Source organism: Pyrus communis, chromosome 3 (assembly GCF_963583255.1).
Source record: "Pyrus communis chromosome 3, drPyrComm1.1, whole genome shotgun sequence".
NCBI lineage: Eukaryota > Viridiplantae > Streptophyta > Magnoliopsida > Rosales > Rosaceae > Pyrus > Pyrus communis.
This window is the reverse complement of record NC_084805.1, coordinates 2000144-2025080: the sequence shown is the minus strand read 5'-3', so window position 1 is coordinate 2025080 and position 24937 is coordinate 2000144. Positions and strand designations below refer to the sequence as shown.

The window sequence follows — 24937 nt, the reverse complement described above, 5'->3', positions numbered from 1 at the left end:
AAGTGAGAGGAGAGATGTAGAAGATCATAGTAATTAAAAAAAGTCATTGAAATGGTGGGAGACACATTCCATATGCCCCTTGAAAGATGCCTCATTTTCATTATCCTTAAAGCCATTTTTTTCGTAAGCTAATTAGAAAAAACAGACAACTAATTGACAGGAAAAAACAACTATTACTCCGAAATCAAAGAAATGACACTTCTTTTGCTAAAAAATCAGTTGGGTTCCCACATTGTAAGGTCCCATGGATTCAAGGAGGCAAAGGTTCATTTGCATTATTGGCTGATTATGTTCGTTCTTGTTGGGATTGATCTCAATTTGAAATTGATAGAACCGTTTCACCACTTTCTGCTTTTGTAGATTAATTTTGTAATTTTGTTATCCACGAGTTACTTTTACATGTTTAAAATATTTGTAATTCTACATTTACTTGTAGTGTTTGTTGATTAAAGTTGATGAATTAGATCGATCGTTTTAATTTTTGGTACTATTCATGACTTTGGCAGTGAGAGGTCCAAATACCACACATATCATCCGGATTAGTTCGTTTGTGGAGCAAAGATTGGATGAGATGCAAAACTGGGGAATATAAGCAAGGTTAGATTTCAAAATACTTATTTATTAGACTCTGCTTTGCAGATCCTATAAGGTTTTTAGCATTTGCTATCTTTCTTAGAAATTAATGTCATAACATTGAGATTTATCTCACGGCATTTGACCTTAAGCTAAATGATTGACCAAACTTGTATTGTTTTGTACATCTTGTTTGCTTGTAATGATGGTTTAGCTGCTCATTTAAGTTGCATGTTTTGTTCGTTGTTATTTAGTATAACAAAGTAGCAATGCGTCAGTGCTTGTGAGTTCTCAATGCCGATTGCAAGTTTTGGTCCTTGAACATCACTGGAAATAGGTCCTTATCAATTTATTTTTATTTTCCCTTTGATTTGGATTTCAGGAAGATGATTGCATTATCCACCAAGTTGTAAAAAAGAGGTGAAATCAGTTTTGCCTGGCTATATGTAGAGATGCATGGATTGCTTAAGTTCTGTTGGATATAACAGTTTTGCCTGGCTAAAGTGCACATGTTTTTTTATGAGGAATACTTGTATACTTTCATTAATGATATTCCACTTTTACTGTTTGGTTCATTCTAACAGATGAAGCCGTTGGCTTTCATTTTATGAAATTTTTAATCTTTTGTTTTGCTTAAATTTCAGTTTGTAGCCTGTTTTGATCTTTCATTTTTTTTTGTTATTTTTTATTTTTAAATACAGCTTATTAGGCACAATTTCCAAAAAGTGCCCGTCATGTGGTTGTTAGATTATCTGGCAGATTGTCAAAATGTAGGCACATAAAGACATCTGTTTGTGCTGAACTATTTGAGCACAAAAAGTCATATTGTGCCCTTTCATCAAAGGTGACACCTATAGAGGGCACATACAATATAATAGTTGCTAGTTGCTACACTGTTGCCATTGGTTTATGGGCACATATGTTGATGCATTTTGGCCTCAAAGGGCACAAATAATTTATTGTGTGCAGTGCCCATTATTTTTGTAGTGACGCCATATGTATTAAAGCATACTTTTAGTTAATAAAATTATCGAGTTTCACCAACACTTAATCTTGGCACGGGTTCAACATCAAATGCAAGAAGGAATATCTCCACATAAATCACACCAAACAGAAGAGAGACCTCTTTCAGACTAGCTTGCTCTCTATACATCATGTGATGGATTCATGTAAACTAAGGCACCTGCACCTCCGTTAACAGAGTTTGTGGGATCAACATGCCAAGTGAGGGCCAATGAGGATTCGACAAGCCTAGAAGTGATCGTAGATGAGATCAGCTCAAAAGGGTTTCCTAAGGCAAGATCTAGCTGGACCTTCAAGCGATAATGACCTCATATAATCATGGCCAAACATAGTCCATGAACACTGATGATGTTAAGAGGATTCGACAAGCCTAGAAGTGATCGTAGATGAGATCAGCCCAAAAGGAAGATCTAGCTAGACCTTCAAGCGATAATGACCTCATATAATCATGGCCAAACATAGTCCATGAACACTGATGATGTTAAGAGTGATCTTTAAACATGACTCTTGATTGGTGCCCGGCCCTCATCCTGCCTCTCATAGTCAACCGTTGTTGGCTAAATAGGTGAAAAAACGTGGGATTCATACCAACCATTTAGGTAGCGCACACATGCCCTATTAAATCACCCTCAAGCTGAAGCCAAACTCTATATAAGTGTTTGGACCTAAAATTACTGGGTTGGGCCAAGTATAGAATTATTCTCGGCCCGGAAGCTCTGCTTGAGGATTGCTATAAACCGTTTGGTACATGGGCCGCCTAAACAAGGTCGGCCAGGTCCTATTTGGAAAAGGAATATTCCAGATGAATAGGAAGTGGGTGAGCCTTATTGCGAAGCAGATGGATGAAGAAGTTGAGTCCTGATGCAGTAAGGATTCTCAGCCAGATAAGGACGTTGAAACCTGGAGGTGAATGCGGCCTGATAAGGGGTTAAGTTCAGAACCCTAATGGAAGAAGGACTAGCCAAGATAAGATGGATTGGGGTAAGGAGCCCTAGTCCAAGTATGGTTTTAACTCGATCGTAAGAAGGATTTGTTCTTGCTACTATAAATAGAGAACGGAGTGCACAATTCAAGTCTCTCCAATTCAACACATAAATTGCCTTGCGCAAACCTCTCAAACACTTAGAGATTTTTTTTATTTTCTTTTTTCGCCAACACATCTTCAGTTTGGATAAACAGCACTGTGGAGGCAACCGGCGAACATCTTCAGTTTGGATAAACAGCACTGCGTCGAAGCCGACTGGTTACCTATCTAAGTCTCGGTCAAGAAGGGTTTCCGAATCCTTATTGGCAGAGGTCACCTTATTAGCCTTCTCGGCAAAGTAAGGTGTTACGAGTTACGATATTCGGCACATTGAACGCCAAGTGATTTTATGATTGGATACTCATAAGTGAGTATCAGAGTTCGGCATTCTGACGGCCAAACCACATTTACCATCAAGACATACATCTCCTTTGAGTACTTGTGTCCATATAGTCTGGTGTCGATTCGACGTGCTTACACTCTCACAAATATAATCACTATGACCGAATCCGGCGCCAACAATTCGTGAACTTCGCAGAACTAGCAGCCTTGTCTTTAGGCTCGAGAATCCAAAGGCCAAGTCTTGTTCCTTCATCGGCCGCAATCGCAAGATCAAAAGGTCAGCATCGACGCAACATCAACAAATTTTACTCTTCGGCCGAGCTCGGCCAACGAGTTGGCACGCCCTGCATCAACCGAATGACGTAGTTAGCTCATTATTTACTCGGCTGCGCGTCATGTAGGCTTTGTAATTTTTAGGATCAACAATAAGACATGCCATTTTCCTGTGAAGGTAATTGTTTCCTTGGCCAAAAATTCATAGCTTGTTGTTCATGTTCTACAATTAATTTTACGCTTATGTAAAATTCGTTACACACAAATTGGTGCTTTCAATAACAACCTGTTCGTATTCGTAGCAGTCTCTTAATTCTTAGTATAGGAACTATATAATTGAAAAGAACCATTTCTTTCTAAACCTTAGAAACATCGTTATGAAACGCACTCGCCGCAATAAGGACCTAGGACAAAGCTCCAACCTCCTGCTCAGCAGTAGGAAGAAAACCGAGCACCTCTTCCAAATTCAAATCCTGTTGTGGAACTTAATGTGTCTCAAAGAATGATTTAGAAAGAGAACTTCTTAACGTTAACTCTCGCATGCAGAGATAAAGAGAAGTTCATACAAACTATTATTAACCGGATCCATGTCATGCATGTCCAGTAGAATCGAAACAACGATCTTGCTGACACCGTGAATATCCGCTAACCACACCTTTGCCAAGGGCAGTGGAGAATCGAGACCCATGCAGGAGGCCAGAAAAAGTTAAACTTGAGACTTTCCACTAAAAATAGAGATAAATGTTAATTAATCTTAATGCAAAAACCTTAATATACTTTTATCATTGCATTTATTTTTTACATTTGAGATTTTGTGTCCTTCTTTGCCTTGTAATGTAGAAAGTGGTGCTCACAATCAGCAGCTATCTAATAGTTATCTAATAATGAGATAAATTAAATTGACATGACCTATGCATATTACTTCAAATCACAAGAGTTACCGTTATACGCGTGAGTTTGAATTTTTTTTTGGGAACTTTAACGAAAAACTCCCGTTACTGTTCACTTTAACGAAAAATCACATTTTTACACTAAAAAGTCAATCATGGTACGATTCACTTTACCCTTTATTTTGTCCTTATCGTTAAAACTCAAAGTTTTCAAGCTCTTTTCATTAGTTTTTCTTCTTTTTTTTTTCCTTAAAATTTGGATTGAAGTATAATATCGTCTGAACCAAATGTGGTACATAAATATTGTTATGATAGGTATTTCCTAAAGAAAATCTAAATTAATTATCGTTATGATAATTACATAACAGGATCATGATGATCCCACGACTTAAAAACCAGTGTGAGATGTCCGTGTACCCTTCGTCTTATAGGATACAAACTTGCTAAGTCAACTTTTTTGTAGTTGGTATTGACAAAATATCGATCCCCAATCTCTACATATAAAATATTATGTTGATGGTATAAGAAATCATACGAAATAAGATGTGGCCACTAAAAAATAAGTACCGAATAAACAATATTATTATAAACAATGACAACGACATACATACATGCGTGGCATGCTAAAAGAAAACCAGATGACACACATAAAATAAAACGACACACTATTATTATTTTTAGATGCTAGAAGACTCTCTTAGAAGTGGAAACCTCACTTTAGGTGAGTCTCCTTAGCATTGATTTTTTTTTTATTGAAAAAAGACACATAATTAACCAAACTATTGTAGCGATATTGTTGAGATTAAGCATATATATTTCATATGTAAATGGATGATGATGATGTTCCATTTGACCTAGAAGAGGTGGTGATTCTTCTTTCCATGAGCCTCTTCCTCTTCTTTCTTTGTCTCTTTCTTCTCATGATGCTCATGGAAGGCAAATCCACCGGCACCAACTGCAGCTGCTGCAGCAATCTCCTCTTCTATCTTGTGCTTGTGGGCATGCTCTGGGTCTTTCTTTGCCTTGTGCTTCTCATGCTGCACCACATCATATAGAAATCACATAAGTTAACACATATTTGACTAGACTTGTGTTCTTATATATATATATATATATATATATATATATATATATATATATATATATATATATTAAAGGTTGGTGGTAAAAAAAAAAGAAAGATTATATATCAAAACCCTACATGAACTATTACGAAAGTATCACTATACTCATTTCTTCTCCTGCTTACAACTGTACCATTTACCTGTGCACTTTGGTTCCGTATCTTACATACCTAATTCATCAATTCCGTCCATTGATCGTTTTGTTCCACAATATTAACATGGTACCATTGATATCAACGACGTACTACTAATATATATAGTATTTCATGATCAAAATCTAACGTCTAGCAATGGACGGAGTTGTCAAAAAATGAAGGTTCGGGAGGAGGACAGCGATCATTCAGTTGCAAAATATGGTATAGTGATAATGAATGAAGTATCAAATAATCAAATCATGAATAATTTTAAGAAATATAAATAGGTGGGTGGTTAAAAGGGTAGTGTTATTCACACACCTCTTTTATCTCATACACACCCTTGTTAATTTTCTCCAGATCTTCTTAGTTTATTCGATCTGTCAGAAATTGAAAGGTGTGTGAGAAGTAAAAATGAGTGTGTAGATATCACTACCCTATTAATTAAAACTCAATACATACCAAGGCATAACCGCCGGCAGCAACAACACCGGCCTCGTCCAGGTGCTCGAGATGCTTGTGGTGCTTCTTCTCTTTATTGTAATTAATTTCAGGTTCAAGAGTGGTGGTGGCGCCATATGTCTCAGTGTTCTCGCTATAGCCATCAGACTGAGGGTAGTCTGAGGGTTTGTCTTCATCCTTGTGGTGGTGGAAGAGACCGTGGTGTTGCTTCTCTTCCGACATGATAGGCTTTTGGGGATTATACGGAAAACAGAATGGTTATGAGGAGGAGAGGTTGTAATGTGGGTTGTGATGGTGTGAGGGAGTTGGTTGCATGGTGGAGGGTATTTATAAAGGACTTGGATTGTCCGCCCTCCCCCATCCCATCCCCTTCCCATCCCCTTCCCATCCCTTCCTATTTTTGTGGTCACGGTTAAGTCACGTCAACATTTTATATTGATTTTTTTATATAGAAATAATAAGACAAAAAGCAATGGAAATATAAAATGTTGATGTGGCTTAACCATGACCACAAAAATAGGAGGGGGTGAGAAGGGTATGGGACGGGGGGGGCAGACAATCCAGGTCCATTTATAAATGTGGTGCCCAATATTTACAGGTTCAAATGTAAAGTGCTAAGTAGGGAAAAATTAAAAGGGTTCAATACTTAGTGAGATAAACTTATTAATTAACATGACATATAAATATCACTTGTCGCATCAAATAACATACTTATATGATATAAAAATATGTTCTTCATATTTACTTAAAGTTGATACTCATTCTCTTGCCGCCACATGCATCGCTAGCCATGCTTGCCTTGGTGGACGGCTAGGATTGCTCTCTCATAATAAAGTGATAGATATGAGAAATTATCACTCAAGTAGTGTGGTGTTATTTGAGGAAATTCTCACCTGAGAGTGACTCATATATAGGTGCTATTCAAGAAAATACTAAAAAGAGCGGTTCATCCAAACTTCACAGAGAGTGACTCATATATAGGTGCTATTCAAGGAAATACTAAAAAGAGTGGTTCATCCAAACTTCACAAATTTTTTTATAGGCGTTTGGACAGAACGCAGAAGTTCAACTTTTCACATGTATGGTGGTGTACACTCGTGATACTGTGGATCGATCCTTAAAAAGAGGGAAAAATTATTAAAAAAAAGGATAATTTTTTCTTTCACAATACATATACCACTAAGTGATCTGAAAAATAAATGGTTAGATCTACATAAAAGTCATATCAATTAGTAGTACGTAACATTGTAACCGAACCCTAAAAGAAGAATCGAATTGTGTCATAATTTTTTTTATTTATATTATTGTTACTTAGTTGTAATACCTTGTATTATATATGTTTTAATCTAAACAAGAATCAACCGATGGAACGTGATAATGCTAGTTTACTGTTAAAATTAAGCACAAAATTGACATACATAGACGACGTGTACACTTGGCTGATAACATTAGAGGTCAAGATTCATGTTGTGAAGAAATGTATTATTGATCGAAATCAAAAAGATGTTCAAATTTTTAATTATTGTGAAAAAGGTATATTCGCAAGCATCTCGTTGATTTTTATTTTTTAATATAGTTTTTTAATAAGTTTTAAGTCATACTATTAAGAAAAGAAAAGAGTTCAAAATTATTACATTAATTTAGAGAATGAAAAAGTTTTGAACCCATGACTCATGGATAAAAATCCAACATTGTATTACGATAATGTGGAAATGGTCGACAAAGTCATCGTTCGTGTTCATCGATAATTGGGGTGGGTGGAGGGTTTTGGTTGAGATCGAGATAACTTCTTCATCTATCCAACCAAGTATTTACGTCAAAGCGTGAGGTTATCTTCCGTCCCTTTGGATAAAACTTCCATTCCTTTTATTGAGAGAATGCACAAAATTTTACTTTTTGTGAATAACGTATGTTTTTTGTAGGAATAATATTTTAATAAAGATTAAGAAATTGAACGATTCTAATGATAAAAGTTATACAGTGAAGATACATTATTCTCAAAGAATCGAATATGTGCATGCCTCCAATGTGGGGGTGCAAGTATTAGTCTTTTCTTTTTTCTTTTTTTTCTTTTTTGTCTTTTTTTTTTTTTACATTGTACTTAGTTGATCAATTAATTTTTTACTTATAAGACTGTTAGTTTCAGGACACGGATATTGTTGGAATAAAAGTGTTAAATTGCTATGTATAATGACAAAACTTAAATATATGAATATGCACAGAATTGAACGGAATTAGAAAATTTTCAAATTGAGTCGTGACAAGCATTCGACCCTTTAACCTTAAGACGCAATTAGAAAGGTTATCCACGGGTTCATAGTTTTGGGGTTGTGACTTAATTTGCTCTGGTTCTGGATTTTCCTTTGCATGATTATCTATAACAATTGAAACCGTGTGTTGCAATTAGAAAGGTTATAGCATCTCTCATATGGCAATTGCTATAGAACTTAGAACCCTAGAAAGCAATCGGCATGATTCCTTTGCAATCCAGGTTGGGACCACATCTAAATACACTTTCAACTATAATAACCTTACATGTCTTCTAAGTGAAGGGATCTCCCATATATTTGAAAAAAAAAATAGAAATTAGTTATGTGACCCACTTCGCATTGAATTTTAACAATCCGAACCGTCTGTTTTGTAAGTTTCGATTTATATAACATCCTTGCAGAAATTCAATCAATCCGAAATCATTTATCTATTTATTGTATTTCATTAGTTTCTTAGAACATAATATTCGTCAATTTCTTTGAACTTAATTAGATGCCTTAAATATTTCCGATTTGGCTAATATTTGGAACTCAATTAGATGCCTCAAATACTTTCGATTTGGCTAATATTTTGCAAGAATAATGTATGAGGTGCAAGTTGAAAAATAAATTGTGCGAATTGTTAAAATTTAATGTGATGTGAGCCTCACAACTAATACCTTTTTTATTTTTTATTTTTTATTTTTTTAACAATGGGAATCCCGTCCAATAACCTTATAGATTAACTCCGATCAAATGGGGCCATCTTATTACCCAATGAAATTATGAACTATTAACTCATTTCCATTCAATATTAAAAAAAAATATTTAAACTAATATCAAATTTCCAACATGGATTAACAAATTTAATATTAAACTAATGTCAAATTTCACATATAGACAACAACAAAAAACTTGGATCACAAAATGGAGATAGAAGAGATTAGAAATGCTATCAGTGTATTTCCAATTTCTCTTATATAATAGTTTGTAATTTACTTTTTCCTTACTTTGAGACTTGAAAATCCCTCTCATTTAAACAATCTAAAATTTTGGTGATACACTTACAGAGTAATTTTCATATCCCTCTTTACCGAGATTAAATTTAAAATTTTTTCCAACATAAAATAAGTACTAATGGATAAAAATTATTCATGTTACACAAATTAATTTGCAAGCATTTGGTTTTCTTTTTCTTGGTTGAATTGGTGAGTGATTCGGTGAGTGTAAGTGACCTCATTAACTAATAATGAATAAATGGGTCCACCTTGCATAAAATGTGACACGCTATCAAATTATATTGAAACAGGTCGAACACTAATAGGAGCTAGTCTTTTTTTTTTTTTTTTTTTTTTTTAAGTTAATCAATTTGAAGTCATCTTGGCAATTATGGCACGAATGTAAATTTTAATTGTAAGTGATGTAGGGTTTCCTATCCAAATATAGATTGATGTAATCCTACTTATATATATGCTGTAATATTTATACAAATCAATATAATGAGTCATATTTCTACTTGGTATTAGAGCAGATTGTCTCGTATGTGAAGTTCAACGGCCACACGTATTTCACGTCACCTGATTTATGTTGTCCTCATATTAGGCTTAAAAGCTTGCTACTCGAGAGGAGGGTGTGTTGAAAGTAGGAATCTTACATCAAAGAAAAAAGGGATATTGCATGTGGACTACTCCACATATTACCGATTGTGTTTATGATAGATCATCAACTTTCTAAAAAATTAGAGATCATATTGCATGAAACGAATTCATCGTCATGTAACGTTCTAATAATACATAGTATTATATAGTTATAATAACGGTAAACCTTTTCCATTTGAGTTCCTTCTAAAATAGTTGAGGTGAGGTGAGGGCCAAATCCCTCATTTCCTTCTTGACTAAGGTGAGGGCCAAATCCCTCATTTCAAATCCCTCATTTCCTTCTTGACTAAGGTGAGGGCCAAATCCCTCATTTCCTTCTTGACTAGTGAGGGCCAAATCCCTCATTTCCTTCTTGACTAAGGAAAGATATATAATTTATTATGGCTTGTGGTGGTAGTGACTAGTGCAGGTTTCATTTCATTTGAATGGCAGTTGGAGTTTGGGCATCTGTCATTAAGAGTATATTCACCGCCCGATACTCACTCCCTCCTAGAGTTCCGGCAGACAAATTATCCAAGACTTCCGGCCAAAATGATAATTTATTATGGCCGGTAGCCAGTGATAGTTGTAGCGGCGATTTCATTTCATTTGAATGGCAGTTGGAGTTTGGGCATATGTCGGCAAGAGTTTATTCACGCCCACCCCAGATACTCACTCCCACATAGATCTAAAATATGCAATCTCCTGAAGTTAACAAAGCTCAAGGAGTCATGACTTTGCGCTTACATAAAAGAACAATCAAAGTATATTAAAGCGTCGAAGTCTCTTTTTGAAATTTTCATTGTAATCACAACACCGTCACATGATATTTCTAATTCCCTATATATTAGGAAGAGTCCTGTTCTTCTAAAGTTTTTATTTCGAGGTTTTATGTGTGAGAATGAAATGCATATTGAGGTGGCCCAGTGATTAGGGATGAATTCCAAGTCCGTATTGCATACTCTTGGTTTGATTTGTGGCATTAGTGAATCACAGAATGGTGGATAAGAGAGGCTATAAAATGCCTCTGTAAGTCTTCCCGGCCCTTGAAAGGGTGGACTGTCATGACAAATCCACCAACGGTCTTCTTTTTAAAGAAAAAAAAAGTAAAAATAAGAAAATGAGTTTCTAATAGTTCTTAAATTTACGTTAATTTTACTTTATTAAGTTGTCAAATATTTTACACCTTTAATCTAAACTAATATAATTTTATAACCAATATGCATTTGTTCATCTCATTACCTCATTTTGAGGACCTGGAGCACATGACTGATATGAAGTAACACCACGCTTCTAAATATAGTACACTTGCACGTGAAACACAATGTTGTAAGTTTGTAACCTCAAATAGTTAATGCAATCTTTTCGAATTCTCCCCTTTAGAGGACACATACTTTATTGCTATTGTTGTCTTTGTGTCTGTATCATGTTGCTTCACTCTTATTTGCCCATTATCTTTTTTCTTCTTCTTGGCTAGGTCTATCCATGGCTAATTTAAGGTTGTTGTGCTGTGAGAAAAACGTTGTTTTTAAAAGTAGGTGTACAAGTACTTATGCTGCTTTGGACTCATAATTTTGATTAAAAAAGCTTTTTTTTTTCATTTACCAAACACAATTTTAATCCCAACTTTTTTAAAAAGCTACTTTAAAAAAAAAATATTCAACAATGTTAAACCAGCCCTTACTAAGTTGAAGCTGGGGATATTATACATAATAACACATACTACGCTTCTTTCTCTAGTAAGATTGCTTTGTCTAATAATACATACTACGCTTTCTTCTCTTGTACATATTTATCTTCTTTTTTTTAGTATTATTAAGGGGAAGTGGGAAGATTCAAAATTATTACAACAGTTTAAAGGAATGGGGGTTTCGAACCCATGACACATAAGTAAAAACCCAACAATCTAGAATATAGGGAAGTATGGTTGATCTGTCTTTGAAAATAATATCATTTCAAAATGTATAAATATAATTCACCTCCTCCTCTACCAACAAATCGGCTCTTCCTATTCTACCATTCATTTATTCATCAAAACTAATATCAATTTAAGTATGAATAACCATGTGTTCCTTGGTTACAAGTCACCAGTACATCCTTTTCGTGTAAACCTATGGTCTCTCGCTATTTGTTTTATACTTCATTGAATGATCTGGCATCCACTATAGCACCAAGCCCAAACCAAGGAAGGAAAACTATCCCACTTCGCCCCAAACAGAAGTCTTGTCTGGTTTATATAGCTCCTACCCACAAACAACCCTGTCTTCCCAGAAAGGAGAGACGGTTGGCATCTCCCCTGACAGGGACGGGAACAGTTTTCGAGCTTACCTCTTACCACCACACTCTATAATCCAATTTTTATACCTTTTTGTTTTTTTTTAATAGCAATTTTTTTCAGAATAATTCAACCGTTAAATTCACTTTAGGGTTCGTTATAAGTCCAGAATTTCACTTCCATTTTAGATAAGGCGCCAAAATATCGACAACATCTTCATTTACCAAACAACTCCCTCAATCTTGATGACTACGAGTGCTGTTCATTGGACTGTGAATTCCTCATATACAAAGCGACCCATCTTCTTCTCTTCACCTTTTTGATAAATCCCAACCCAACATTTCTTGCCGCTCCGCCAAGTCTCCTCCCAAATGCCCGCCGGAATTAGCCAAACCCACCACCAGCAACAACAAAAAGAAAAAGAAGAGCAGCACCAGCCTTTGAGCACAACCACTCTCTCTGACCCTCCACCCAAGACCAATCCCAGTTGATATTCAGCATCAGTTATGTGCTACTGGTTAGAAGCACCAGTTATTTGCTTCTTATTAGAAGCATCATTTATTTGCTTCTTATAGTGTTTTTTTCAGGATTTGCTTGCATTTTTACTAAAAATTGGTTTTACAAACATTTTCACAAGCGCTTTTAGTTATTTTAAAGACACTTCCAAATGAGTCTTAATTCTTTACATTGGAGTTTAAGATTTGGAGAAGAAAACCAAAAAGTGCAAACCCATCATCCTTTTTCAACTCACGTATAATAATATGGAACTAACATATAAGTCTTGCATTGGAAATGCTAAACATGTACCAAAAAGTATACAAGGCTTTGATGGATCTAAATTTTGTTAAGAAAAAACATAATCATACTAAGAGAACAAACTATTGAGCTTACCATACTCTTTGAATTAACCTTTTTCATACAATCTAAATTATACTAACAAAGGCAACTTTATATACTAATACATAAATTGAGCTTAATGAGAAAGCAGGCACCTTAATCAGATTGTTTGGCCAAGTTGATCTTCTATTGCACAAGAGCAATCGAGTGATTAAACTTTAATTGCCAACCTTTCAACAATCTCGGAAAATCCCTTAATTTCACACTGCAGCTAGCGGAGCTACTTATCCAGGCTTCCTTTCGAGTCCATGACTCTTCATGCACAAGGACGTTTTGAAGTTCAAACATCCGCCAAACCCAACAAGGACGCCCCTTGCCGATCCTTAACCTGTATCAAATGCAAACTTGAACCCTTGGGAATTCCCAATGGAGGTCCTAAACATGAAGCATTATTAACTGTATATGGCTCCCACTCTTTAATTCCACAGTTCTTTAGGGCAGAAATTAACCTCGTCCTATGCACACCATTTGGGTATTGCCCCATCCGGACTGACAAGCACAGCGCCTGTATAACATTGTCCTGCAGCTCGAGGAGCATAAAACAAACCCCAACTAAGATCATCAGCAACATACTCTACATTTGTTGTATTAAAAAACTACGTAGAAAATTTACTTGGAAATAAAAAAAGATTTTGCGCTCAGATTCCGGGAGTGAATTCATTGGTATTGTTTTTCAATCTTTTCTGAGTGAACATGGTATTTTTCATCAATTGAGTTGTCCACATACCCTTGAACAAAATGGCTTTGCTGAAAGAAAGCACATACATCTTGTTGAAACTGCAAGAACTTTACTTGTTGCATCTCATGTTCCTCATACCTATTGGGTGGAAGCATTCTCCACTACCATGTATCCTATCAATAGGTTACCAATCTCTAGCATATCAAAGTCTACATGACAATTACTCTTTCACAAACATTCTGATTATTCAAGACTCAAAGTCTTTGGTTGCAGTTATTTTCCATGGCTCAAACCTTATGTTAACTCCAAACTGGATGCTAAGAGTAAAAAATGTGTCTTTTGGGGATATAGTCTGCAACACAAGAGTAAAAGATGTCTCTTTTACATTTGAGATTTTGTGTTTGATTTTTATGTCCTTGACATGCCCATGACCTATGAATGTTACTTGTCAAATCACAAGACATATATACGTGGGTAGCAAAGTCACCGTTATACGCATGAATTCGATTTTTTTTGTTTTTTTTTTCAAAATTTAGATATCATACGTATGAACCAAATGTGATACATAGATATTATTTTGATAGGAATTTCCTTAAGAAAATATAAATTGATTATTGATACAAATGACAATTACATAGTACAAATCTAAATTAATTATTGATACCAATGACAATTACATAGTACAACCACGATGATCCCACGACTCAAAAATCAGTGTGAGATATGTCTCCTTCGTGTTATAGGATAGAAACTTGCTAAGTCAACTTTTAGCAGTTGGTATTGACAAAATATGGATCCCCAATCTCCACATATAAAAGATGAAGATGATATAAAGAAATCATTTAGAATAAGATGTTATCACTAGAAAATAAACACCAAATAAGCGATATTATTATGAACAATGACGATGACAAACATACATGGCATGCTAAAAGAAAACCAGATGACACGCATTAATTAAAAGCATACATATAATTTTTTTTTTTTTTTTTTTTTTTGGAAAAGGACACTTAATTAACCACTCAACTATATTGTAGCTATTAAACATGTATTTCATATGTGGTCAATGGATGATGATGATGTTCCACATTGATCTGGTGCTTCTTATTTCCATGAGCCTCTTCCTCTTCTTCCTTTGTCTCTTTCTTCTCATGATGCTCATGGAAGGCATATCCACCGGAACCAACTGCAGCTGCTGCAGCAATCTCCTCTTCTATCTTGTGCTTGTGAGCATGCTCTGGGTCTTTCTTTTCCTTGTGCTTCTCATGCTGCATACATCATATAGAAAATGATACAAGTTAATTAACACACATTTGATTAGATTTGTTCTTATATATATAAAATGTTGGTGGTAAAAAAAATGTGGTTAATTAATATCAAAACCCTACATGAACTATTACGGAAGTATCACTTTACTCATTTCTTCTCCTGTCTGCAAGGTACCATATTTACCTGTGGACTTTGATTCCGTATCTTACGTACCTAGTTGATCAATTCCGTCCATTAACATGGTACCAATAATATCGATGACATACGTACTACTAACATATCTAATATTTCGTGATCAAAAGCTAACGTCAGACGGAGTTGATAGATTTGGAGTACTGTGAGACTAAAATGAAGGTTTGGGAGGAGGACGGCGATCATTCAGTTCCAAAAGTATGGGTAAAGTGATAGCGAGTGAAATGATCAAATAATCAAATCATGAATAATTTTAAGAAATATTTATATAGGTGGGTTTTAAAATACAATACATACCAAGGCAAAAGTGCCGGCAGCACCAACACCGGCCTCGCCGAGGTGCTTGAGATGCTTGTGGTGCTTCTCCTCCTTCTTGTAATCAATTTCAGATTCATGAGTGGTGGTGCCGACATATGCCGCAGTGGTCTCACTGTACCGGCCACCGCCGGGACGTCCTTCACCAGAATAAGCATTGGTGTCCCCGTCGCCACCACCTAGGCCGCCGGTACGTCCTTCACCAGAATAATCGTTGGTGTCGCCGTAACCACCACCGATGCGGCCTGGACGTCCTTCATCAAAGTAGCCAGACTGAGGGTAGTCTGAGGGCTTGTCTTCATCCTTGTGGTGGTGGAAGAGACCGCGTTGGTGCTTCGCTTGAGACATGATAGGTTTTTTAGGAGAAGTTGTAACGTGGGTTATGAGTCTTGTGATGGCGTGAGGGAGTTGGGTGCATGGTGGAGGGTATTTATAAGTGTTGGCGCCCAATATTTACAGGTTTAAATTTTAAGTACTAAGTAGGGTAAAATTAAAGGGCTTCCATTGTGCCATGTAGACATGCTGGTAACACTTTCTAATATTTACATATAGCAGTAAATGATATATACAATTAAATATTCAATATAATAAACTTATTAAGGAATGATATACACGTATTATTTGTCACATCAGATATATACGTTTCATGCTCTTGCCGCCACATACATCGCCAACTATGCTTGCCTTGGTGGACGGTTAGGATTGCTCTCTCATAAAGTGATAGATATCATTTGAAGTGGGGAATGATAGAGAAAGAATCCTTGTCAGTTCTTTTTTTGTAAGGATCTCGGAGATGCTCTAATCATATATATTCATCGTATATCATGTGATTAGTTTTCATCAGGTCATGTTTATGTTCAATTTTGAATAATAAAAAAAATTACAATAATTTCTAACTATACGATATACGATGAATAGATATAGTTTGAGAACTCTGGGGATCCTTGCTGGATCCACACAGCGAGGATCCTCACTGAGAATTATATATGGATAAGATTCTCTTAAATTGAGTATAAAAGTTTTCTTAAGCTAGCATATAGTACCTTCAAAAGTAGGAAACTTCTTTACTATTTATTCAAGATTATTAGATAGATTTGAGTTAAATGATTGCAAATTAAGTAGCCGAAGCCTATAAAAAGAACTGAAATGTGTCATAAATTCGTTTATATTATGTTTACCTTTGTTGTTATAACTTATACTAGTACATGCTCACACACAAAGTGTGAAATATTTTAATCTTGTTTTTAAAATTGAAGGAGAGGGGAAGAGAGTGAGAGAGAAGTTGTAAGATCCCACATCGCCCAGGGGAGTGATCCTTATATGTATATTCTTATCCCTACCTAGCACGAGGCCTTTTGAGAGCTCACTGGCTTCGGGTTCCATGGAAATTCCGAAGTTAAGCGAGAAGGGGGATAGAGCAATCCCATGATGGGTGACCCACTGGGAAGTTGCTCGTGAGTTCCCAAAAACAAAACCGTGAGGGAATGGTAAGCCCAAAGCGGACAATATCGTGCTACAGTGGTGAATCAAGCCCGGGAAGTGGTCCCCCTTGGGCCGGGATGTGACAGTTTGGTATCAGAGCCTAACCCTCGCTGTGGTGTGCCGACGAGGACGTCAAGCCCCTAAGGGAAGTGGATTGTAAGATCGCACATCGCCCAGGGGAGTGATCTTTATATGTATATTCCCATCCCTACCTAGCACGAGGCTTTTTGGGAGCTCACTGGCTTCGGGTTCCATGGGAACTCCGAAGTTAAGCGAGAAGGGGGCTAGAGCAATCCCATGATGGGTGACCCATTGGGGAGTTGCTCGTGAGTTCCCAAAAACAAAACCGTGAGGGAATGGTAAGCCCAAAGCGGACAATATCGTGCTATGGTGGTGGAGCAAGCTGATAGGAGCATATTTAGGCGACTTACTTAGCTTGTTTTCGTGCATCTATGTTGTTAATTCATAATTGTTTTAGTAGTTTAAGCCATTTTCGTGTGTTTTTAGGTTCATATGGCTAAGGAAGCAAAAAGATGCATTTTGGAGCATTTTGGAGCAAAATTGGGCTTGGAATGGATAGCATATGCTTGGAGCCAAAGTGTTGGACGAATTTGAAAGCCTTGTATGCACTTTGGACATAAAACAAAGGGCCTAGCCCAATCAAACAATCCTTTGAGCCATGCAAAACCTCTAGCCCAATCAACAACCCTTAGCCACATGCATTCACAAGCATCACAACCCCCAAACCATCAAGAAACACCATTCACACACACATGCACTTAATCCTTCATCATTACACCACATTCTCCATCTTTATTCCACATGCATTCATCATAATTCACCCTAGCTACCACCATTCACACACACATGCACTTATTCTTTCATCATTGCACCACCATTCACACACACATACACTTACTCTTTCATCATTGCACCACCAATTCAACACATGCATTTCCACCTTCCTACTTCATCATTTCATCCACATGCACTTTCAATCATAACAACCACATTCACTCTTAAACAATCACCCACATATTCTCCCATTCCCCCTATAAAAACTCATGCATTCATACAAAAAAAACACATCTCATTTTCATACACAACACACCACAAACACATCCAATCTTCCCTTATAATCCAAACACCACTCCTCATCCATTTCCATAATTCCCCAATCCATTCAACACACCAACAACATCCCTTAGACCTTGTGCTACGACGAAGATGAATATAAGAGGGCCTAAACGTTCATACAATTCAAGTTTGAGTTGTTGGAATGTTTAGGTGTTTCTTTGATTCTCTTTGTTTTGTACCATGAGGAACTTCCTCTCGGCTTCATTCCATTAGATACACTCTCCCATTTCTTAAAGGATTTCGACATCAGTTTTGCTTCAAGGGTTCTTTCTTCTTAATCCTATGTTCACTCATGTTATATATTTTTATGTCAAACCCTTTGTAAACATGAAGTGTAACTAATCTCTCTCTAGGGATTCGATGTAGCCTTGCAAGATTGCCATGTAGTTAATTCAGAATTCTAATTTAATCTATCTATTTCTTGTTTCATTCTCCGTTTTAATTGTGACTTAGTGTGTTGATTTTAATGCTTGATCATCATTTGAATTAACCACAGGTTGTTTAGCCAAGATTAAAGCACACATCATGCATAATCTTGGTGGATATGTGAATGAATGAAGGGAATGTTTTGCAAACATCATGCCGAGTGTTCCCTTTGGTTTTGTGAAAGTTTCTTGTGCACTATATATTCTTGATTAGGAACCAAAGTTGCACATCACAATTAGGCTCATGATTAGAGACATTTGATCAAATCCACACATCATATGGTTGATCATATCTAAGTGAAACAAACTCAAGAAATAGGTAGATGGATGAGTATAATCTGATTCAACAAGCATGGCCTTGGGTTAGCAATGGTAAAATCGAATCCCTAGCTTCATCTCCATTGGTACTATCTCATTTTATTAGCTGTTGATTCATTCATTTTGTGTTTACTTCATTTCCTTATGCTTTCAAGTTACAACAACAAATCTACCTACATTGATTAGTTTTATTTCTCTAGTAAAGAGTTCTTGCAAAACAAGTGATTATATAGGTCCAATTAGTCCCTGTGGATTCGACACCCTTACTTGTGCCATTATACTAAACATATTCTAGCATGAAGAAGGAAAACAACAATCAAAATGGCGCCGTTGCCGGGGATTAGAAAATTTGCTAATCCCTTGGATTATTTTATTTTCGTTTGTTCTTTTTATTTTATTCCAGATTCTTAATCTAGTTTTGTTTCTTGTTTTAGGTACTAGTTTATGACTCGGAGTTTTCATCCGATTCGTGAACATATCCTGGAGTGATTGGGTTCTTCGTCCGGCTGCAAGACGTAAAAGAAAGCGCTACTTGGGAGGCAACCCAATGCACTGAATAAAGCAAAGCATGTTCAAAAAAAAAAAAAAAAATATTTATTAAATAAAATACTAAACATGGAGAAAGATGGAGCCTTCACAGAGGTTGTTTACGTGAAGCCCCACTACGAGGCGTCGAAGCAGAAGGCATAGAAGCGGAAGGCATAAAAGCGGGAGGCATAGAAGCGGAAGGCATCGGAGCGGAAGGCATCGGAGCTAGAGCATTCCAGGCCTCAATACTTGGCCAGACGCTGGATGACCGAGGAAAAAGGTGCCTCTGGAGATAAGCCGCAAGCCTTTGACGGTCACTGTGAATTCGACCCTCAGATTCTTGCAGCTCATCAAGCTTCCTCTTCATGCCCGACGAATAGTTATTTGCAAGCACATGCAAACTTCTATTCTCGTACTTAAGCTGCTGGATCTCTTGCTTAAGACTTTCCACCTTTGCCATCAATGATTCCACCTGACGGGAGCGGGCAAGCAGGCGTTGGCCCATGTTGGACACAGAGCTCGCACACTGAACACTAAGTGCGAGGGACTCTTGAACGGCCAACTCATCGGACCGTCCTGACAGCAGCCTACTATCTTTTGGAGTGAGGAGGTTCCTAGCTACTATTGTAGTTGTTGTGGCGTCCTGCATCACGGAGTCTTCACCTGTAAGAAGACCGTTAGAAGATAAAAAAGAAGGGCGCCATACATTACCTTGACGGGGCGCAACCGGATCGCTGCTGAGACTCAAATCTAAGCTAAGGTTCGATTAGTTTGCCATTTTTTCAAAAGTGTTCAAAGAGAAGGGGTGGATGGAGTAAATTTTCAAAAGGGCCGGAGACGATTTTCAAGAATGGGAGATCTTCAGAGTGTGTATGTTGGCGGTGATCGATAGCTTTATAAAAAGCCAAGGCGATGCGTCCACCGATTCAAAGAGCCGGATTTTCCGGCGTAAGTTAGGCGACGCTTTCTCTGCTTTTCAGAAAACGCGTGCAGCTTTGTCAAAATGAGCCGCATCCGCACTACTACGTGTCGTTCAGAAAGCAAATGGGCGCCTGCTCAGAAATCGAAGGGGCGTCGTTCAAAGATCGAAGAGGCGCCACTATTTCAAAAAGCCGGATTTGCGGGATCAAAACGTTTGTCGACAAGGGTAAAAGAACAGTACCACCACTTGATATTATCTCTATATATGTCGACCTTCGTCTTTTATGGCAAGGCAAACCTGAAGAAAATGCCCAGCTCTCCCTCACCTCTGAGGGCGCACTCCCAGCAAAGCCTTTCGAAATACTCAATTCTTTCTTCTTCCCCAAAAATGATACTAGATGCCTGGAGTACAGATGACCCAGGAGGAAACGGCGGATTGAAATATGCTGATTCATTCACCGCTTCTTCAAAAGCAAAGGTATCTTATATCATCAAGGTTAAAAGCAAAAGTATCTCATATCATGCTCTTTCCCTGTCTTTTTCTTTGTCCTTGTTCTTACTTGCATGGCAAAGTAAAAGAAGCAATCAGTCGGCACTTGGAGTCAGTCTTTCGATCTGGAGCCGACTGCCTGGAAGTTATTCCCTGGTTGCTTACCTAGCGTTGCTCTCGAGTAGTCATCTTCAACGGTTGATACACTTCCAGAGAAGGGACCACTTCTACAAAGGGGAGTAAGTAAGGCAAGTGAAAGTAGGGCATTGAAGCATGTAGAGACAAGCAATGCTGAGCTATCCTCTAACCCTCTTCAATACGAATTGGAGAGATTGAACAAAGAAACAGATAAAAGGAGGAAGCTCAGACCTTCGGGGGAGACCAAAAGATTCCTGCTGTCCAGTTCAAGAGTAGCACAAAGGAAAATCAACGAGTTGGAGGAGACCAAAAGAATCCTCCAGCCCAGTTCAAGAGTAAGCCTGTGGAATCACAAAGATCAATGCCTCAATGCAATTACCAAGGAGAAGATGGAATTTACACTCTATAACCAGATTTGCGTCCCTAAACCCTTCTCTTTGTTAGTTACATTCTGCCATGTTTAGTATGTTTAGTGCTGTTTGTGTGTTTACTTATGTTTTGTGTGAATCTATGCTTAAAACATTGAGGACAATGTTTGATTTAAGTGTGGGGGGGGGGGGGGTAACTAAGTTTGTTGATGCAAATTCGTTGAATTTTATCACCCATAACTTCAAGTGTTGTTCCTTGCTGTTTTAAATGTTTTTAAGTTGTGTTTTAGAATGTTTTGTTTTTATAACTCCGAAAATCACATAAAAATTTGAAAAACATGTTTTAAAAAGCCTAAAAAGAGTGTTTTGAGTCGTTTTTGTGTGTTTATGTCTTAGGGTACCTTCCAACACAATGACATGGATTTGGTTTGTAATTGCATGACGGTTAAAAAAAAAAGTTATAAACATAGAGAAAAGTTTGATTTACTCTTGGTATATGCTTGGTTATGGTTATAATGTATGACTTCACATGCAATCATAAAAGAAAAATTCGTTTTTGTAACATGCTTGAAGGAAGGAACTCAAAGAAACGCTACAACCCTGTGAGACTTGAGCCTAAATGTTCTTTGGAGAGTTATATTCTGTGATTCTTTGTTTTCTAAAGTTGTTGCATGATCTCATTATTCCTTGCTTGGTTGCTACTTAGAATACAATTGTATCATGATAGAACTAAATGCTAGAACTTATATCCATTTCATTCAAAGCATGACATTGAATTGCATAACATATATCAAGATAAAGTTGTGTAGTTGCCACCATAGCCAAATAGCCTTACTTCCCATATTTCGTATTTGTTGTAAGTTTTAACCCCTTTGAGCCTTGTTTAGCCTATGTTCTTTGTTAACCCATGTTATCCTTACCTAGCCTAGAATAGGACCATCCATGCCTTTGTTCTTAAAGCATAGTAAGCATGACGGAAAATGAATTCCTTTTGATTAATATGTTGCAGAAAATAAGTGTGGGGGAAGGATTATTGATGAGAGTTGTTGTGCCATTGGCACGGCTAAAAAAAAAAAAAAAAAAAAAGAAGAAAAAAAAAATTTGAAAAATATGAAAAAGAAAAGAAAAATAAGAGTTGTTTGAATTTCCCCTATTAGTCTAAAAGTTGTTTTCCGCGCTCTAAAGGGAATTCTAAGTGCCTAATTCAATACTTTGCTCACTATTGCTTTAAGAATGTTTGTTTATCCTTCACCTTTCATTGTTAACCAGTACCCTAGCCCCGTTACACCCCTTTGACTTCTATCTTGATCGTTATGTGTTCAATAATGTGGAGTTTGGATTTGATATGAGCTTATGGAATCACTGGTTCTCATTCTAAGTAGTAGCATTCCATTCATGAGATCATATTCATGTTATTATCGTAAATCCAGAAAATGCTTTCTTTGTTATAACATATGTGAGATACTAGTCTTTCATGTTTACATCAATCTCTCACATATAACTAGTGTAGGGTGTGTAGTCAGAAAATCTGTGTGAAAATAGAGTGCATTCTAGTAAGGAATTGAGTAAATTCTCTAAAGCATGTTACTACATTTGAAATGTGTTTTAATTGCTTAATTGTGAACTAGTATGTGGTGACTATGATTAAGAATGTACTTAAGTGTAAAGATGGCTAAAATCTGTGAGAATAATGATTTTTAACTTGTCATGTGCATTGGAAATCCCTAAGACGGTTGTTCGAAGGTTTAGGTTGTGTTTTACTTGTTTAGTGTCGTTTTGTTTATTTGTTATTATTTTGTTTTGCTCGAGGACTAGCAAAAGCTAAGTGTGGGGGAATTTGATAGGAGCATATTTAGGCGACTTACTTAGCTTGTTTTCGTGCATCTATGTTGTTAATTCATAATTGTTTTAGTAGTTTAAGCCATTTTCGTGTGTTTTTAGGTTCATATGGCTAAGGAAGCAAAAAGATGCATTTTGGAGCATTTTGGAGCAAAATTGGGCTTGGAATGGATAGCATATGCTTGGGGCCAAAGTGTTGGACGAATTTGAAAGCCTTGTATGCACTTTGGACATAAAACAAAGGGCCTAGCCCAATCAAACAATCCTTTGAGCCATGCAAAACCTCTAGCCCAATCAACAACCCTTAGCCACATGCATTCACATGCATCACAACCCCAAAACCATCAAGAAACACCATTCACACACACATGCACTTAATCCTTCATCATTACACCACCTTCTCCATCTTTATTCCACATGCATTCATCATAATTCACCCTAGCTACCACCATTCACACACACATGCACTTATTCTTTCATCATTGCACCACCATTCACACACACATGCACTTACTCTTTCATCATTGCACCACCAATTCAACACATGCATTTCCACCTTCCTACTTCATCATTTCATCCACATGCACTCTCAATCATAACAACCACATTCACTCTTAAACAATCACCCACATATTCTCCCATTCCCCCTATAAAAACCCATGCATTCATACAAAAAAAACACATCTCATTTTCATACACAACACACCACAAACACATCCAATCTTCCCTTATAATCCAAACACCACTCCTCATCCATTTCCATAATTCCCCAATCCATTCAACACACCAACAACATCCCTTAGACCTTGTGCTACGACGAAGAGGAAGATAAGAGGGCCTAAACGTTCATACAATTCAAGTTTGAGTTGTTGGAATGTTTAAGTGTTTCTTTGATTCTCTTTGTTTTGTACCATGAGGAACTTCCTCTCGGCTTCATTCCATTAGATACACTCTCCCATTTCTTAAAGGATTTCGACATCAGTTTTGCTTCAAGGGTTCTTTCTTCTTAATCCTATGTTCACTCATGTTATATATTTTTATGTCAAACCTTTTGTAAACATGAAGTGTAACTAATCTCTCTCTAGGGATTCGATGTAGCCTTGCAAGATTGCCATGTAGTTAATTCAGAATTCTAATTTAATCTATCTATTTCTTGTTTCATTCTCCGTTTTAATTATGACTTAGTGTGTTGATTTTAATGCTTGATCATCATTTGAATTAACCACAGGTTGTTTAGCCAAGATTAAAGCACACATCATGCATAATCTTGGTGGATATGTGAATGAATGAAGGGAATGTTTTGCAAACATCCTGCCGAGTGTTCCCTTTGGTTTTGTGAAAGTTTCTTGTGCACTATATATTCTTGATTAGGAACCAAAGTTGCACATCACAATTAGGCTCATGATTAGAGACATTTGATCAAATCCACACATCATATGGTTGATCATATCTAAGTGAAACAAACTCAAGAAATAGGTAGATGGATGAGTATAATCTGATTCAACAAGCATGGCCTTGGGTTAGCAATGGTAAAATCGAATCCCTAGCTTCATCTCCATTGGTACTATCTCATTTTATTAGCTGTTGATTCATTCATTTTGTGTTTACTTCATTTCCTTATGCTTTCAAGTTACAACAACAAATCTGCCTACATTGATTAGTTTTATTTCTCTAGTAAAGAGTTCTTGCAAAACAAGTGATTATATAGGTCCAATTAGTCCCTGTGGATTCGACACCCTTACTTGTGCCATTATACTAAACATATTCTAGCATGAAGAAGGAAAACAACAATCACAAGCCCGGGAAGTGGTCCTCCCTGGGCTGGGATGTGACAGTGGAGCAAGCCCGGGAAGTGGTCCCCCCTGGGCCGGGATGGGTTACCATGCAATTTGATCATAAATATTTAATTTCTTTGTGGCATTGTTATTATCAT

The 24937-nt window shown here is 36.9% G+C and overlaps 2 protein-coding genes and 1 non-coding gene across 3 annotated transcripts; 1 reads left to right on the top strand and 2 right to left on the bottom strand.

Moving 5' to 3' along the window:
* Window positions 1–4685: 4685 nt before the first annotated feature.
* Window positions 4686–6139, bottom strand: LOC137729103 (abscisic stress-ripening protein 3-like). The gene is made up of 2 exons (XM_068467931.1): window positions 5846–6139; window positions 4686–5162 (listed from the first exon to the last, which is right to left on the bottom strand). The coding sequence occupies exons 1-2, from the start codon at window positions 6065–6067 to the stop codon at window positions 4980–4982; spliced, it is 405 nt and encodes a 134-aa protein (XP_068324032.1). The 5' UTR covers window positions 6068–6139; the 3' UTR covers window positions 4686–4979.
* Window positions 6140–11992: 5853 nt separating this feature from the next.
* On the top strand, window positions 11993–12111 carry LOC137730391 (U6atac minor spliceosomal RNA). The gene has a single exon (XR_011068151.1). It is a non-coding gene; the product is annotated as a U6atac minor spliceosomal RNA (small nuclear RNA).
* A 2511-nt stretch (window positions 12112–14622) lies between these two features.
* LOC137727598 (abscisic stress-ripening protein 5-like) lies at window positions 14623–15770 on the bottom strand. Its single transcript, XM_068466430.1, has 2 exons — window positions 15341–15770; window positions 14623–14850 (listed from the first exon to the last, which is right to left on the bottom strand). Exons 1-2 carry the CDS (start codon window positions 15704–15706, stop codon window positions 14623–14625), a joined length of 594 nt encoding a protein of 197 aa, XP_068322531.1. The 5' UTR covers window positions 15707–15770.
* Window positions 15771–24937: the final 9167 nt, after the last annotated feature.

What these genes read in the sequence shown, in the direction of transcription:
- LOC137729103 (XM_068467931.1), bottom strand. Translation starts at nt 6,067, where the DNA reads ATGTCGGAAGAGAAGCAACACCACGGTCTCTTCCACCACCACAAGGAT. An exon ending in CTGCCGGCGGTTATGCCTTG is followed by an intron (nt 5,163 to 5,845) that starts GTATGTATTGAG and finishes GATGTGGTGCAG; the next exon opens with CATGAGAAGCACAAGGCAAA.
- LOC137727598 (XM_068466430.1), bottom strand. Translation starts at nt 15,706, where the DNA reads ATGTCTCAAGCGAAGCACCAACGCGGTCTCTTCCACCACCACAAGGAT. An exon ending in CTGCCGGCACTTTTGCCTTG is followed by an intron (nt 14,851 to 15,340) that starts GTATGTATTGTA and finishes TGATGTATGCAG; the next exon opens with CATGAGAAGCACAAGGAAAA.